This window comes from Triturus cristatus, chromosome 8 (assembly GCF_964204655.1).
Source record: "Triturus cristatus chromosome 8, aTriCri1.1, whole genome shotgun sequence".
NCBI classification, from domain to species: domain Eukaryota; kingdom Metazoa; phylum Chordata; class Amphibia; order Caudata; family Salamandridae; genus Triturus; species Triturus cristatus.
Window position 1 is genome coordinate 964,038,979 of NC_140591.1, and position 17,775 is coordinate 964,056,753.

The window sequence follows — 17,775 nt, forward strand, 5'->3', positions numbered from 1 at the left end:
ATCATTTTAATGTAGAACTTTGAGATAAAGAGGAGGAGAAAGTCTGAAGGGTAAGAGGAAGACATCACTTCCCATCGTAACAGGGGGTTGAGAAATCAGTTTCCCCAGGAGCTGCAGGACCAGAAAGCTCTTGTTCAGAAAGCCACTCACGGTCCTACGCTGAACCCAGGAGTGAGCAGGACATTCTATGAACCTGTGCAGCCATCTTGAGTTGGGCTCTACTGAAGTCCAGGTGCAGAACCAACACCCTCACTCAGTGGCATAACTGTCTCTGGAACTCTCCCTCATCAGGCCTGCCACATCCCCTCTGTACATTCAGACCCATGTATTCTATTTCTGTGCAGCATGCTATGAGCATTATTAGCTGACCCTTGTTTGTTTTTTTGACCTGTGGGCCTTTGTTGCCCCCCTCACCCTGTAACCACTGTTTCAAGTGTCAACCCTTTTTACCATGCACATAATGGGCTACACATCTCTACTATTGGTGTTGTGTTCCCCCTCAACCTCTTATGCACTGTGCCCTCCTGTCGTTGGTGAGACGGGCCCAACAACCCTCTGTTATGTAATTAGTAATCAATAGTCCATTGTTCTATACTAGTGCTTTAATTTGTGAAAAGTTACATAGGCTCCGTCACTATTTTTGTTCTGTTTCCCATCCTTCGCTCATGAACTGTACCTCCAGTTTCATTGTTGTAGTGTGCCCCAAATTTCTGTTGGCAAGCCAAGCACTAATTTGATAATGGCTAACTTCATCAATGACCGCGTCATTGCTACTCTAATTCACTATATCACTGAAATCTGAATAGTCCGAAAGGCACCACTAACGTCCTTTATCCTAACTATGAATCCTTCACCTGCATGCCCTGAAATGCTGCATGGAGTGGAGGGTGCTGATCTTCCCCTCAACAGACTCTAACATCAAATCCAAATCAAACACTTGAACATGTGCTCCTCCTTCATGGACAGCATCAACATTATCACCCTCTCACTTTTCAAAACACGCAATAGTCTTTTACTTCACTACAGGGGGCAATTTGTGCCATTTGTATGTCCTTGATATAACTTTTGATTTACTACTAGACACCTCCACTACACTCGCTGTCCTGGCTTACTACACTCTCAAGTAAAAACTCCTCATGGCCTGTACCTCCCTGTCCACTATCTCTCTAATTGTCATTTCAGACCCTGTACTATTGCAAGTAGTTTAAAGATCTCCTTCTCAACTTCACCTCTTATCCTGACAATGGTTTAATACATATATTTATAAAAATCGCTAAGAATCTATCGTGGTAACTTGTGTTTCCATTCACAGAACACCTGACTTCATTTCCTCCTACCTCAACAACATCCACACAACCTATCCACCTCATATTACGCCTTCAATACCACATTTTACTTGACATTTGTCTCCCACTACTCCCATTTCACACTTTCTCCATTCATTCTGCAATCCGAGTCCTCAAGAAATAAATGCGCCTTCACATTTTAAAATAGCACGAAACCTGCACCTCCGAACTGCTTCTTACGTTCTCTCTTGACTGGCTTTTTACCTCACCCCAACTCTCAGTATCCATCCTCGTTTCATATCTAATTCCTTTGGTTGTCTCCCACTGCACCAACAAAAGCTAATGTATCTTATGGCTCACCAGACAGCTTCTTCAGCAGGAACTCTATTACATATGGCTCACAGCCTTATGCACCTTCATATGCCTCCTCATCTTCATTCATACCACACCTATCATGAGTCCTTTGTTATCTGACCCATTTAATCACCAATTTGATAAGTATTTTGCTCTTTCCTCCATCCATCCTTGGTGGCCCCTATCCTATGTGCTTGAAAGTACCTGTTGTATTTATTTGCTTAAACAAACTGAAGCAAAACACATCCTCAACACAACCATTTACCAACTTTCTATCTTCTCAGAGACTCAAATATTACTTAGTGTTCAACCTCAATCTGGGTTTCAACAAATCCATTCTAATGAGACAGCAATTGGCAAAGACTTCTAGCTTTAAAGCCAGCATCCACACAAATAAGTCTCCTCCATCCTCATCATCTTTCACAATTCAAGAGAGGCAAGCATCACACCATACTTGTCACACTTTGTGGGAAAAATTGTACATTTCTAAATTGATACTCCTCCTAGCAAGCTGATCAATCCCTCTTTGATTTCGGGGGCACATTGCACTCTTTGTCACCAGCCATGTTGGTGGCAATCCCAAGGTTCAGTCCTGGGGACTCTATTCTTTCAACTTTACAACACCTCTCTTGTTTCTTCTGATGTTTTCCTTTATAGATTCTTTATAGATTCTTTCTTGACCACAGAGACTTTTCTCTTCTCATACTTAACCTATCACCTTCAGCATAGTCCTGAAGCTGTCCAACTTGGATGGCCCATCTATGACTGAATTTAACAAATGATGTTTACATTCATCACCTGAAAAATTGACAGATATATAGCATGTACACTTATGCAAAATAAAAGTTGTAAAAGCTAACCCCAACCCAATTAAAACTAGATTAAAACTTTTTGTAGAATGAGTTTTTGCTTTTAATGGTGATGTTAGGAAAGCTTTCACCGCAGATACCATTGATGGTGAAGCCAGAGATATAAATACATAAGGGATTATGCATCACCAAAATCTTGTTTCTTATATAAGTTTAAAACTGACCTATTTGCTACACTTAAGAGAAAAGAAGAAAGAATGCTTTTCAAGGCGCAAAAGCAGATTATTACAGGGGCAACATATGTGAAGCTATCGTTTATCTGACCACATTTGCATCTGAACATGTTTCCCCATTCTGAATCTTGTAAGTATGTATCTACCATGGTCACTTTTTAGTGATACCCCCTTTTGATCTTCTCTTAATTTCATCTATGGCTAAGCTTTTTGTAACTCCATTTGCTCATGGGTAGTGCAACATCTCGGCATAAAGTTTCTTCTAGTCAGTGCCTTATCAGTAGGTGTTAGTATGAGCAAGGGTTCTTAAAGGAATCGTACCACCCTAAACTAGTTGGGGTGCTTCTAACGTATGATAACCATTGGAATGTCCCTTGGCATATTCCAATTACAGATAACCTGGATTATGATTTGTACTGTGAACTTTTCATTTAGCTGCAGGCCTATCTACTATGTATAAGTAGCCTAATATACAAACTCTGTAATATATGGTCGTCCATTTTCTTTGTTGTCACATAAGTAAAAGACAGGGGCCTTGCTGTCAAAAGTGCAGCAGGTGTAGTGAATGAATGAATGAATGAATGAGTATTTATTGCTGGTTACTTAAAACCATAACATAAAACTTTAGCATAAAACAGAAAATATCAGCTAATAAAAGAAGACAATAGTTAAAAGTCCATGGGCATCAGGCAGGCTTGCAGTTGACTGAGGCTCCAAGTGGTGGAGTCGTCAGCAGGGTTCGAGTCTGTTGCATGAATTTGCCAAACGAGGCCATATCTTTTACTGTGTTCAATGTGTACAATTTATGAATCGCCTCCTTGGCTGTGCGGGTACCCAGTTGTAATAAAATTGGCTGTAGATAGAAACTGCGGGCTGTGCGCAAGGCGGGGCAGCAAAATAGGAGGTGAGCCAGTGACTCGTGTTTGTAATCGCAGAGCCGGCAGCCCTTGCTCATCAATGTTCTCAGTTTGGTGTTATATATTTCTTGAAGTGGCAGAGGATGTAATCTGGATGCTAAGATCCTGAGGTGTAGTGCCACCGCTGTCTTGGGGGTCTACGGGCTCCACTGAATCCCAGCTATAGTTTAAAAAAAAAAATCATTGATTTTGTTAACTACCAATCCGAGGGACTGGTGTCCATTTACCTTGCTTGCATTGCGCCCAGAGCACTCCATGTTACACCACAAGTACAAGATGATGTAGACACACTTGACAGAATTAATCCATTGCCACCATAATTCCTCAACTACATGACCTTTTCACAAGTATCCTTTCCAGGAAATCTGGGTGTACGTTTTGACTGCAGCATTAGGTTAACTTTGGTCTTTACACTTACTGCCTCTGCTGCAGGATTGCAATGACCCAATAGCCACAAGATTAGAACTCACCTCTCCTTAAGAAGTACCAAATCCTCCAATAGCACCTTGGTCTTGAGCAAGAGGAATGACCACAGTTGTATACAATCCTCCTCTCACAATATACCTTGGGCCCTCTCTAGACAAACTCATCCATTTTGTGTCTGAGTTCAACCATCCTAACACCCACTTTCCTCTACCACTACAACATCAGCAGTTAAGTGCCAAACACAGAGTGCTCTTCAAACTCATCTTCTTGCCTTCAGAGCTATCCGTCTCACCTGTAATCCCCACATCAAACACTATGTCCCTATATGCTCAATAAGTTCCAAACACTTCCAACTCCATTTCTTTCCAAAGGATTTGCAGGTCCGATACTAGTGGTCATCCTTTTACAGGAGCCAGCCGGTGAGCGATGTTGCAAAACTGACATCACCAAACAAAGGGTAATTCTGGAAAGACTGTGGACGTTGACTGCTCGCAATGTTGTAGAAGGAAAAAGTAAAGATGTCCCCTTTAACTCCTAGCAACTGTCCACAAGCAGATCTTACACATAAAGCAATATCTCCTCTCCCCACCTTGAAGCTTTCTCTCAAGGCCCACATCCTCAGGCTCAAACACCAGCGTAAATTATCCACCCTGACTCAAGGTATCTCTGCACATTGACAACCACACTATCATGCCACTTAAATATGTACATTTACATATTTACTGTGTAATCTCCATTCACTGTCCTTCCAGCCACTATTTTCATCAGCAGTTCCGCTTTAGTCTCCACTGACCATCTGTGCATCATTTCTGGTACTCTACAAATAACAAACAACAGAAAGCGCACAAGACAAAACGGGTTGGTATTACTAAACTCTGTCATATTTCTGTGATCTTACTTCATAGCGGCTAGTTCCTCACTATTGGGACATGTCAAAATAATTGCCTAATGTCCTCTAAGGTGCTCAAAGGGACAAAGAATGTTGATCACTGATCACAAGTGCCTAGGCACTTCCTTTTACTTTTCAGCTATTCTCTAGTTCAGAGGCAATGAATAACCAATCAGTTGATTGTTGGATATGGCGGGTTGGATTTACCAACGTTTTGCATAGGCATCTAATTAATACACCTTAAAAAGACCCACATGCTCAGGCAAGAGCCTGCATGAACATCAGTAAAAACAACCCATGCATCTGCTAAACATTTCTCTTTCACAGATTTAGGGCCCAATTCACAAGGGTAAACTGAGACGAAAGTCTAAATTTACGACTTTTGGTATTCACAAAGGGCATTTATGAGTCGTAAAAGTTAGACTTTTGTCTCAGTTAAACTTATGTTTTGGTCTTAAGTTTAACTGAGAACAAAAGTCTAGTCTCAGTTAAACTTAAGATCAAAACATAAGTTTAACCGAGACAAAAGTCTAACTTTACGACTCATGAATGACCTTTGTGAATACCAAAAGTCGTAAAGTTAGACTTTCGTCTCAGTTTACTTTTGTGAATGGGGCCCACAGGGAACCACAGATGTCTGAAAGGGTAAACACAGTTCCTGTTTTGAAAAACAATGTTAATGCAGCAAAAAGTTTTATTATTATTCTTTTCAGTTTTGTCCAATTTTTTTTTTTTTTTTTTAAAGGTCAGTGCCTGAATTGCACAAAACTAGCTCTCCAAGGTAGGATGGGCAGATGAGCCTGTGCTTCTTATATTTCAGTGTGTCTAGAGCACTGACAGGAGGTTTAACCTCCAGTCCTATCGCTTTCCCAGAGGCACTACCCAATAGGCGCATTCACATACAATTTTATTCACTGCTATTACTAGTTTCATGGTTTATACCTTATAGTTATGACTTACTTGTGCCTTATGTTTGTTGATCACACAGGTTTAATATCATAGGCACTTCTTGGCCTCAAGAGCATTATACTATGAAAACCTACATTTATGAAAAAAAAGAGACATCTGCGTTGCTTATTTTAAACTAAGCCCTAAAATAGGAGCTGAATCCACTGAGCGAAAAAAACCACTACTGGGCTTAACCACCTGAGTTAGCTGTTTGACCGAAAAATCAGGATTAATGCATAACATAGCAATTACCAAAAGATTTGAAAACGTTTTCCATACGGCCACCACCTATGGTATTTTGTTGGTGGTATAGTGGCAAATTTTGTATGAGGCTGTTATGTAACGTGATCAATGAGCTAAAGCCACGCCAACGCTGGGCTTTTATTCACAGACCTTTATGCACACATTTGCATTTAATTTATGGCTGAAGAATTTTCCACCGGATGGAAATTCTGCTTCCATAAATTGTGTGCATTTTAAAACTATTGAAAATTATGGGGCATATGTACAAGCCCATATCGCCACCACAACGTCACCCTATAGTGACGTTGTGGTGGCGATAGGTGCTGCACCTTGTGTACAAGGCAGCGTTAAGCCACTTAACGTGGCTTAACGCTGCCTTGTGCATAAGACCCCCTTTTACGCTATGGTTAGCGTGAAAGGGTTGGGCAGTGGGTGTTACGGTGGGCGTTCCACCGCAACACCCATTCATTTTAATGCTGCCCCCTATGTACAAGGGTGGTGTACATAGGAGGCAGCACCAAAATTAAGACCAGGTAAAAACTGGTCTTATGATGGCAAAAAGAGGAGAAATGCATTATTTCTCCTCGTTTTTGCTTTTTCCATGTGTGCTGTCTTGTGCAGCACACATGTAAAAAGCAAAATGCCATTGTTTGTTTATGTACAGGAAGGTGTCCCTTCCTGTACATAAACAAACTTTTTGAAAAATGCCATTTTGTCACTTTTATATGTGATGCATGAAGCAGCACACATGAAAGTGACACAATGACATTTCTAGGATTGTTTATGTGCAGGAAGGGACACCTTCCTACAGATAAACAATCCTCCTCTGCACGCAGACACCCTTGCATTCTGGTGCAAGGGTGCCTGCGTTGGCACTAAGTTGCTAAACATGGCACTATTGAAGGGGAAAACGCAAGGCTGCAACACATTCTTGTACAGCCTTGCATTTCAGAAGTGGAGATGAGAGGCGTTAAGCTAGGAAGACTGACGCCCCCCTCCCCCCACTTCCTTGTACATATCCCCCTATGTTTTTTCTGGTTTTCTGGAAGTACTCATTGACTTATTCTAAATGCCCATGGGAAAAGTATTCAAAACCGAGGAGTACACCTACCGGAGTAGTTTTCTACTTTTTTTTCAGAAGATTTGACAAGTAACTGACCTGTTTCGGGTTTACAGCTAAACTTTAAATATGTGCTTTGGAAAAAATGTGCGCTCATCGGGTTAGTGCACATTGTACCATCTTCTCAATGTTCTATATGAGCACATACGAATGATCGTTACAATTATGCCTCTATATGCTTTAAGGCGTCTGGAGACGCTAATCTGCATGGAGGTCCGATTCTTGTGGTCCTTCGGTGATCATAACTTTTATGAAACATGTCTAACTGGAAACAAGAAAAGACATCCAAGCATCAACAAAGCAAATACATATTGGAAGGTTACTTTCCACCTATAAGCATCTTGTTTAACTAGGGACTTCAAGCCGATTACAGTTTAGGGAACCGATTTATGACACCGGAAATAAGAAAATATGGGCCAGATGTATAACGCTTTTTAGCGTGCGCAAACAGGTCTTAGACACGTTTGCGCACGCTAAAAAGCATGGGCCCATGTACAAAAAGTATCTTGCGACTCGCAAATAAATTGCTAACCACAAAATACTGTTTTGTGACTCGCTATTAGGAAGGGGCGTAACCTTCCTAATAGTGACTGCAAAGCTATGTACCAATGTTTTGCGACCCCAATTGCGGTCGCAAAACACTTGCAAATTACCACCTACTTCAAGTAGGTGGTAATGCATTCGCAAATGGGAAGGGGACCCCAGGGGACCCCTTCGGCTTTGCAAATGCATGCAATATTATTTTTTTAAGGGCTGGCAGTGGTCCCATGGACCACTCCATGCCCTTAAAAAATGAAACAAAAACGTTTCATTTTCTTTTTAAAAATGCATCCTGTTTTCCTTTAAGGAAAACGGGCTGCATTAAAAAAAGAAAAGCTGCTTTATTTAAAAGCAGTCCCATACATGGTGGTCTGCTGAGCCCAGCAGGCCACCATGCCTGGGAGTGCCAGCCATTCCCAATGGGGTCGCAAATTGAGAGGCTCATTAATATCCATGAGCCTCACAATTTGCGACCCCATTGGGAATCGCAAATAGTGTTAAACACAACATTGTACATGCCAAATAGCGCTTTGCAAATTGTGAGTCGCAAATGCAACACAATTTGCGAGGCGCTATTTGGCTGGTCGTACATCTGGCCCTAAATATCTGAAGTAACAGGCGACAACAACATTCTTCACATTATCCACACAATAGGCTTATCAAAAGGACTTTTAATCAACAATATTGATTATGAATCTGCCACTCAGAGTTTCCAGAAAATCCAAGCAAGACAAAACAGCAAAAATCTTTGACTTCCCATATATAAATGTGTTACCAGTCAAACTAGGTCAGAATTTACCTGTCCAGCCAAGCCAGGAGGCTTTTGGCTGCTCCAATGAGGTCCACGACCGAGGTCAGGAAGTCATTCGGTAATTTTCGGTTACTTTTTCCATCATAGTGACCACTTCTCCTCCTTCCAGTTATGAAGTTTTGCAGATTTTTTGCAGATGAATTTAATTTGTGTGAGAGAGTTTTTAGATTTTCTGTTTCCAATCCGTAATTCTGCAAATCAAGTGAAAATCCTATTAATGTATACAAAAATTGAGTTCAGTTCGCATTTTGTATTGTGAGAGACATTTTTGTAGCAATAGTATGGAGTGGCACGGCTATTTAGTTTCTGGTCCATCTGGACCACAGAGTGTGTTAGTTGGCCATGGATTGCCAGTTAAGAACTTCATCTCCCTACCTGGAATTCTCTCCTCCGTTTGGCAACTCTAATAACCAAACGTTTATAAGAAATCATCATGAGAGCTTGGGCCCCATTTATGAGAAGTGTTGCATGCGACAAAGCAGTGATGCAACACTTCTAAGTGCACCCTATTTGCGACACCAAGGATGCGGCGTATTTACAGTATGGTGCTTTATGTTGCAAGGAGTTACAGATATGTCAGTATTACTGACGTATCTGTATGCACAAAAGTGGCGCATTGCTGGGGTGTGTCTGAAAACAGACACAACTCCAGCAATGTGTCTTTTCATATGGTGCAAGCCCCATGTGAAAGCCCCATGTGAAAGGGCCTTCGTCACCCTTACGCCTGCCGTGAGGCAGGCAGAAGCTTATGACACGATGGCGTCCTAGAAATGTAGCGCAGGGGGTTTACGAAGTGATGCATCTGCCTGGATGCATCACTTCATAAATATGGCGCAACGTGGCGCATTATTTACGCTGCTGCAGCGTACAAAGAGTGACGCAACAGCAGCGTGAATGTGACCCAAGGGCTCATAAATAGGGCCCCTTGTTTCTTAGAGCAATATATTACTACTCTTCTCTCCAAATTCAAGGTGTACATTCCAAAACCTTCTTTTAATTATATCTCCTCATTCATTATACTTTTTATTTTCAACTAATCAGAATCTAACTCAGAACATGTAAGTACAAGTATTAGTAGCAGACACATGTTTCGCCCAGGCTCAATTTGCTTGTGAGGTTTCTGAAGGTATTAGCGAGTATTTATGATTAAGTTGCAGGTTCCTGTTGTGAAGAATGTGTGAATAGGACGGTGACTTGTACTTCTACTCATACTTTTGATGTTAATTATGTTATGTGACACATATAAGTGGCTTCTTTATTTCTCTCAGAGACATCACCTTCTAATAGCAGGTGGAGTCTCTGTAAAATACAGGAGACAATGAGAATTATCAGGTAATTCTGGGCTAGAATCACAAATTACCAAGGCAATTCCTTATATCCCTTAAGGTCCTACCAATAATACTTGGCGACTCTTCCCTCTTTGATTACTAATGGCCTGAGTTACAGAGCCAAGCCACAGGGAAATCAAACTTAGAACCTAAGAGGAAGACTGTGTAGATAACAAGAAGAGGTCCTGCGTCCCTTTCCTGATGTCTTCCTCTGGAAGCTGCAATTAGCACAGCACACAACTTCAAAGGTAGAATTAATTCAGGCCCTGACAAGATAGAGAGACCTTACAGCTGTGGAAAACACTCAATCTACAGTTGCAATGCTAATGGTAGAAGAAGTTTTGATCTAAGAGGCCTTCTGCTTTATTTATACAGAGGTCTTTTCCCACAGAAGTGATAGACTTTCTATTGTATAGGTGGTGCTATGTCTTTTGTGTTGTCTCTTAATAGTAATATGTTTGCTAGTACTGAAAATCAATAACTTACACATGCTATATCAATGCTAGTGACCAGCACAGAACACATTCTCCTCGGAGGCCTTGAGTTCCACATTTTGTAAAAAGAATTTCTCACTCAGAATTCAAGGTAGAATAATTATGTCCTATTGTTATTCTCACAAATGAACATCACTCAAAATAGCATGTGATTTGAGTAAAATACATGGGATCGTGACATTCCTGTATAAACAAAAGCCTGTCTCTAATACCCTGATTACAGTAGGGTTGTGAGTTTCTAGTCACCTGTAATGAAAAATTAGATAATTCTTCCTCTGTAATCAGTTATGTAACCGGTGAGTTAGTGACATCTCAATGGCACTGTCAGAACCACCAGCCAGGATGAAAGGCACTTTAAACAAGGAAAATGAGAATTGGCTTTTCCTCCTTGTGATCTATTTTTCTACAATGATCAATGATCAACAGGAAAGTGATGTTTGTGGCAACATGTTTATTTTTCCCTGATATATTTTATGACAGGATTGAGAGGGTCTCTCTGCATGTTTTATATACTTTCTGACCTCCAGTATGTTTCTGATCTGACTCACATGAAACTGATTCTAATAACTTTTTTGCAATATGTTAGTGAAAGCTTTTTGGTGTGTGTAATTTCACGCTACAGATTCTTCATGTTTGCCACAATACTATCTCTTCCTATAAAAAAGCAAAACGCCAATGATTTAAGAGGTTTGTGACAGTACTGACAGAGATTGATTATTCACTTGGCAACATATACAGTTTACAACGGGGGGTAGATAAATCTTAAGAAAACAAAAGTTATCTCATTTAATCGTCGCATCCTAAACACACACAAATGGTATCATAACAGGGCCACAATAGATGAGACACCAGCATACGTCTATCAATGCATTAAGATAGACTCTAGGGCCTTCTTTGCTCCACAGAGAGAAGCAATTAGAGAAAAAGTTTTAGCCTTAAATGTTGCCAACCTAACCTGTTCAAAATCTCTTCGAGGGAACATTTTCCAACCACTAGCTGCAGTACTGAAGGCAAGACTGACACCCTCTCTCTCATATGGAGGGAAAATTATGACAGTCACAGACAGCAGCCTACTGGACAAGATCATAAAAATAGTCCACAAAAAGGTTTTATGGTTGCCGAGGTCCAAATCACCTGCATAAGTCAGGCTGGAGTTCTTGCTGATGAGGCAAACTCTTGGAGCTTTCATTAAATGTTGCCTCCAGCTGAGATCTGGTGCTGAGGGATCACTACCCAGTGTGGTTTGGACTGAAATTAACCTTCAAAGGGGAATGTGTGTTCATAAACAACACCTTGAGGATAGCATAGAAAAATCTCACGCTGGGCAAACTGTGGTCTCTGGATAAATGTGGCCACATTTTCAGAAGGATGGTAAATAAAAGCATTACTCTGCAAAGCTGGCTAGAGGACAAAGGAGCTGTAGCCAAACGCTCCCACAGGTGGCTGATACTGAACTTTTACAACAACCAAAAGACCTTTGTCTTTTGGAAGCTACCTACTCCCTGAAGATCAAACATAACTTTCTGTCATTGAGGTTGGGAGAGCTTCCCACACTAGACTTTGTACTAAGCTGGCAGGAAAACGACCAACGGGTGGGCAAGAAATGTCATTTGGCCATCAGACAAAGGAGTCATTGTTACATATCATATGCGTTTGCCCCTGCTTAGACCATCTGTTGAGGTTCCTACTAAAGGAGTTTAAGCTATTGGGGACCAGGTCCTGCAGATCGGCGGCAAAAGAATCCCTGGATCCATGGAACACAATGCTTAACATTCGATTCGTGCAATTCTGAGACATTTTTAGGGACCTGGTCAAAGAGAACGCTCTGGCATATCTTGCGAATATGGTGGTCAGCTAAGATAGATCCACCCAAAGGGTTTACATAAAGGGCGGGCTGCCTGGGAGACATAGGTTTTATTTGGTCCATATCCCACCTTTCTGTTACACAAAGGTTGGGCTGCTAGGAAGATATAGGTTTTATTTGTTCCTTATCCTGCCCTTCTGCTTCAAGGGCATGCATCAATTTTAAAATTTTACAGGTATTTGGCCTTCTGTGGCTTTATACTGGGGACTGCGATCAGTTAGGTATTTTAAGGGAAGGGACACCTGTACCAATGAATAAGGATTAGTAGGAGGCACATTATGTGAGCACCAGTTATATCCTAGACACAATATTAGCATGCTGGCATTTTATGTGCTTAATTGATTAGCAAGCATATTTGATAGAACGTTTACAGTGTGCACCTGGCTCTTTATGCGTTATCAGGATGCTTCAAGCACTATTTCCTTATGTGGGTTTCAGTTATATTAAAAGATTTGCCAAGCGTTGTGGTATTTATGGGCTTACTTGACTGGTTATTCCAATCAAGGTACTACTCCACTTAAACCTTCGGCACCTTATGCCCCTTTTTGGTACATCATTAGGAAGCCCTGAAAAGGGGGGCAACTTAGCACTTTAGACACAGTAGACAATTAGGCTCACATTATTATTCTGAGATTGTATATTGGGTTTTATTAGTTGTAATATTTATTGTATATTTTAGCAGTGTTTATGGTTTTAATTGACTATTAAACTAACATTTGACTGAAAAAAGTGTTTGTAACAGTGGTGATAGTGTGATCCTGTAGTCTTGTAGTATAAAAAATAAAATACCCTCTGCAATGCGTAAATAAGGAAATTGCGAGTCACTTTCCAGTTCCATCTCCTTATACAGAAAATAACCCTTCGGCTTTGGTGACATGCAATGTCCTTATAGTGAACCGTTTCTGGCACTCCATTCCACGTGAAATATTTCAAATGTAAATCTGACATGTTCCCCAATACAGCCTAATTTCTGCATGTTAACCTAATTTGATTCTTCTTTGGTTAAAATAGCGAATTCAGAGTACTACACATTTAAATGACAAAATGTCAAATTCATATCTAATAAGTATAATATTGATTGGCATTCTAAAACCATGTCAATCTGCTCCTGATGCTGTGCAAACTGGTCCAGTATCATTCCCTGCATTCAGCAGCTCATCTAGTTGGAATCTTTTACTGGCACCTTTCAGTTACCTCATTACACTGTTAAGTATCTCTAAAGATTCTATCAGAGACACATTTCTGCCAAGCATTTGGACTTTTTCAAATGTATGTCTTCCTTACCCCTCTGCTCTTCCTCACTTCCCCTCAATCCAGTTCCCTTTCACCAACAGGAAGTGGCAAAGCAACCACCTGCCTATAGCCATGCATAAATATAAACAATAAATAGAAACCATAAAAACATTTTCTTTCACTGAATTCACTGCATATTTTAAATATTATTAAGGATTCATTCTGTCTAGTTAATTGCCTAGTAATTACTGCTGAGTTATGTAGTGCCCTTCAAATGATCAGATTTGTATCAATTAGAAACTAACGATATCGAACAAAATGAATGTACATATTGATAGTCTCATTTGGACAAACTGATACAATAATATTTAAAATCAGTATCAATTGCAACAAATGCAATTTGTCACATAACAGTTCATCTTATAATTTGTCAAATCATACTCAAATAATATATTGTTTTCAACAGTGATGTGTGCATATTTTCCAAAATAATTTGTTAATAATTACATTGTAGTGTACATCATTTTATAGAAAATATATCAGTAGAGGTACCACTAACCTACAATATCGAGAACAATTATTATGAAGCGTGGAGTGTCAATATTATTGTGTCCACTTTTTTAGAGCTTGTTCAATAGTGTCAAGTATAAATAGTGTCTGCTAAAAACAAGCTATCCTGCTCTACCGGCATTGACTCCCCACAACTGTTTTCTAACCAAGCAAGTTGTACCTTTTCACGGTCAGTGTTGGACTTTGCTTGATTAGCCATGGTATACAAAACATGATCCTTGGAAATACATAGATTGTGGAGTGCACCAGAGCTCCTCCCTAAGTTCCACCCTCTTTAATGTCTAAATGGCCTCCCTCAAGGCCATCGTCAGAAACCACAGACTCAACATCGTCTCTTATGCCGACAACACCCAGCTGATCTGTTCCCTCACCAATGAACCCACATCCGCCAGAATCAGCTTTCACAGTGGCATGAAGGCCATTGCCACCTGGATGAAAGACAGTTGCCTCAAGATCACTCGGACAAGACCAAAGTACTTATTGGGGACCCGCCCCGTCAACCTGGGACAACTCCTGGTAGCCTGCCGCACTAGGAACTCCTCCCTCCCCCTGGACCACGCGTGTGACCTTGGCATCATACTGGACTCCTCGCTCACAATGAACCACCAGATCAATGCTGTTTCCTCATCCTACTTCCACACGCTCCGCCTGCTTCGAAAGACTTTCAGATGGATCCTCACAGAATCTAGAAAGACATTCACCCACGCACTCATCACCAGTAGACTCGACTTTGGCAATGCATTCTATGCCAGCGCCACCCAGATACAGCTCAGTATACTTCAGAGTGCTCAAAATGCCTCAGCCAGACTGGTCCTCGACATCCCCCGCCGCAGCCACATAACACAACACCTCCAACAACTTCAATGGCTCCTAGTCAACAAGAGAGTCACCTTCAAGCTCCTCACACATGTCTACAAAGCTCTCCATGAAGCAGGACCAGCATATCTGAACCACCACCTCTCATTCCACGTACCCGCCAAACAACGTCGCCCCGCCCAACTTGCCTTGGCCACTGTTCCACAAATTCACAAGATCACAACCGGAGGAAGATCCTTCTCCCACCTTGCTGCCAAGACCTGGAACACCATGCCCCTCCACCTCAGGCAATCCTTGTCGCTGACCCAATCCAGGAAGAATCTGAAGACCTGGCTCTTCGACTGAACCTCCATGCCTCGACGGAACAGCATCCCCCCCCAGTGCCTTGAAACCCTCATGTGTGAGTAGCTGCGCTTTACAAACTCCTGATTGATTAATTGATTGATAGACCTAAATCTCTGGCACACTTCCGCTATATCTGTTATAACACAGATTTTATTCTAATCTTAATGGAGCTGATGAATGCAGAGTATTTGAATCAATGTTAAAGTAGAATAGAAATAAACTGTGGCCATCTTTTTCCCAAATCCCACACACAGAGTCACAGTATTGACCCTCTATCCTCCTGAGCAACAAAACGTCTGTGGACACGTTTTGCCTATCGATGATATTTAGCTCAATAGCCAGGTTAACCATTTACTTTAGGCTTACATTTGATTTATGAACATAACAATTTCGACTTGTAGACACTTTTCTTCCAATCAATAAAATACAGTTTATAAATCCTCATAATGAAATAGGAAGAGTCTAGAAATTAGAAACGTGTTTGCATATAGCAGTAAATACATTTGAATTGATACCTTTTGAAAAACAAATCTTTTTAAGATAGGAAAATGAATCAAATCCATTGAGAGGCAAATGTGAAGGGGAACGGCCATAAGGAAGAATTTAACCAATATAAAAAAGCCCATTAATGATCAAAAATCATGCAAAGTATGAATGTACGGAGATTACTAAGAACTACGTTATTGTGAAGATTCTCAGGAGCTGCAGTGGAAGCCGACATGTGGACGCACTCACCCCCACTTGAGTTTGAGCCAGTGCACATGGTGTGACCTGCTGCATATTTCCGCTCATCAGCTGAACTCGTGTTCATTTGCAATGGTTACTGCCAGTAATTGTGAGCATTGATTTTTGTTGAGGTGCCAAGCTTAAGCTTTGCAAAGTTTCTTCTGTGCCAGTACTGGCTTGATGTCATTTTTTACCAGCCAACTACTACGCTGCTGCCTGAGGCGTTTGGTATGTTTGTAGCCTGGAATTGCATTGCCATATTCTTTGGTTCACCTACCCAATCTAAATTACTGGAGGGAGGAGCCCAATGAGAGCCATCAATAATTCTCTTAGTCGTCCTCCCTCTCTACTCCCACTGACAGCAGAGGAGTTTAATAATGGGACCTCAGTGATTCTAGAGGAGTCGTCAGAGACGTTTTAAGGCATGGGCAAAGTGGGCAATTGCCCAGGGCCCCTACCTTCTAAGGTGCCCTGGTAAAGTGAACTTTCTCTCTGTCTCTCTTCAGTTAATTTCGGTATATCAACCTTTTTCCTATCTACCTACTTTTACCACTAACTAACTGTGTCTTTCTTTGCCCATGGTCATCTTACAGATATTTAGAGTACTAGGCAAGATATGTTTCTTTTGATTTTACACTTTTTATTCGTTTTAACTTATTAGCATAGGAATAATAAGCTTTCCCATCAATATACGTCCAAGGGATATTTCAATGTTTTTGATGACCCCATTTCTGCAAGTAAGGTTGACATCATGTACGCATGAATTAGTGGAGAATATGTATTGTTCTCAACAGGGGCCCCAAAATAAGTTTTGGCAAAGGTCCCAAAAATTCAAGACAACATTAGAGGAGTGAGAGTTCGCCTGCTGAGTTAAGGATCCTATTCAATTGTGTGTATGTTATGATTTTTTTTTTTTACCCATTTGCAAGAAATGTTCCATAAACTTGACTTGCATAGAATGTAATCACTCAAATATAAATTTCCACTAGGTGTTTTTTTTTTTTTTAAACTTTATTTATGCTTTTTTCACATATCAGCAAAACATTGCATTTCAGTCAAATGAGGTACAGTCCAGCACGTACTTAAATTCTTTGAGTATATGCACATCACAGTTACAGCCATCAACTTCTGTGTCCTTGTCAGGAGTAAGGAACAGGCCAAACAGCATTCGCCGCGTCCCGGGGTATGTTGTGTCCCCCCCCTCTGTGCACGAAGGCATGTCTACAGTGCGTCTCGTGTAAGTTTCGGCTCTGCGACTTACTACCTGGGACGACTCAAATGGCATCTAGTCCTCCCCGCCTCCCATCCACGGGTCAAGGCGGCGGCAGCCCAGGGGAGAAGAGAGGGGGGCCAGCATCCCCATCGTCAATGCGAGGCTCCTCAGCATGGGCCAGCAGGTAGCACCTGAGGGGGTCCCAGATATCTAGAGGTCTCGAGGCCCTGGGCAACGTCTCTGCATATCTTGTAATTTGGTCCTGACAATATGTCATGTCTTTCAGCCATTCCTTAAACTTGGGAGCTCGCCCTCGCCCCCATCTACACGCCACTCTGCGCTTAGCCAACAGCAAGGATATCGTGACATATCTGCGTCGCCCTTTGGGAATTTGCTTAGTGTAGCCTAACAGCGCAATTAGAGGGTCCCTCCCCACTGGCTGCTCCATCATCTCAGCTAGCGCCTCAAAGACCTTCGCCCAGTACTCCGTCACTGCCGGGCACTCCCAGGCCAAGGGTAGAAATCCAGCCCCCAACTCGCCGCATCTATCGCATCTGTCTGAATCCCGTAACCCAAGGCGACACAACCTAGCCGGTGTATAATACATGCG

The 17,775-nt window shown here is 41.5% G+C and overlaps 1 protein-coding gene across 5 annotated transcripts in view; it reads right to left on the minus strand.

Annotated features, from left to right (window-relative positions):
* CNKSR2 (connector enhancer of kinase suppressor of Ras 2) overlaps window positions 1-17,775 on the minus strand; it is a 1,692,689-nt gene that overhangs the window by 1,229,252 nt on the left and 445,662 nt on the right. For all 5 annotated transcript variants that reach the window (XM_085622481.1, XM_085622480.1, XM_085622479.1 and 2 more), the window contains exon 3: window positions 8,565-8,767. In XM_085622481.1, coding sequence (XP_085478607.1) covers window positions 8,565-8,767 — 203 coding nt within the window. The remainder of the gene's footprint in view (window positions 1-8,564; window positions 8,768-17,775) is intronic.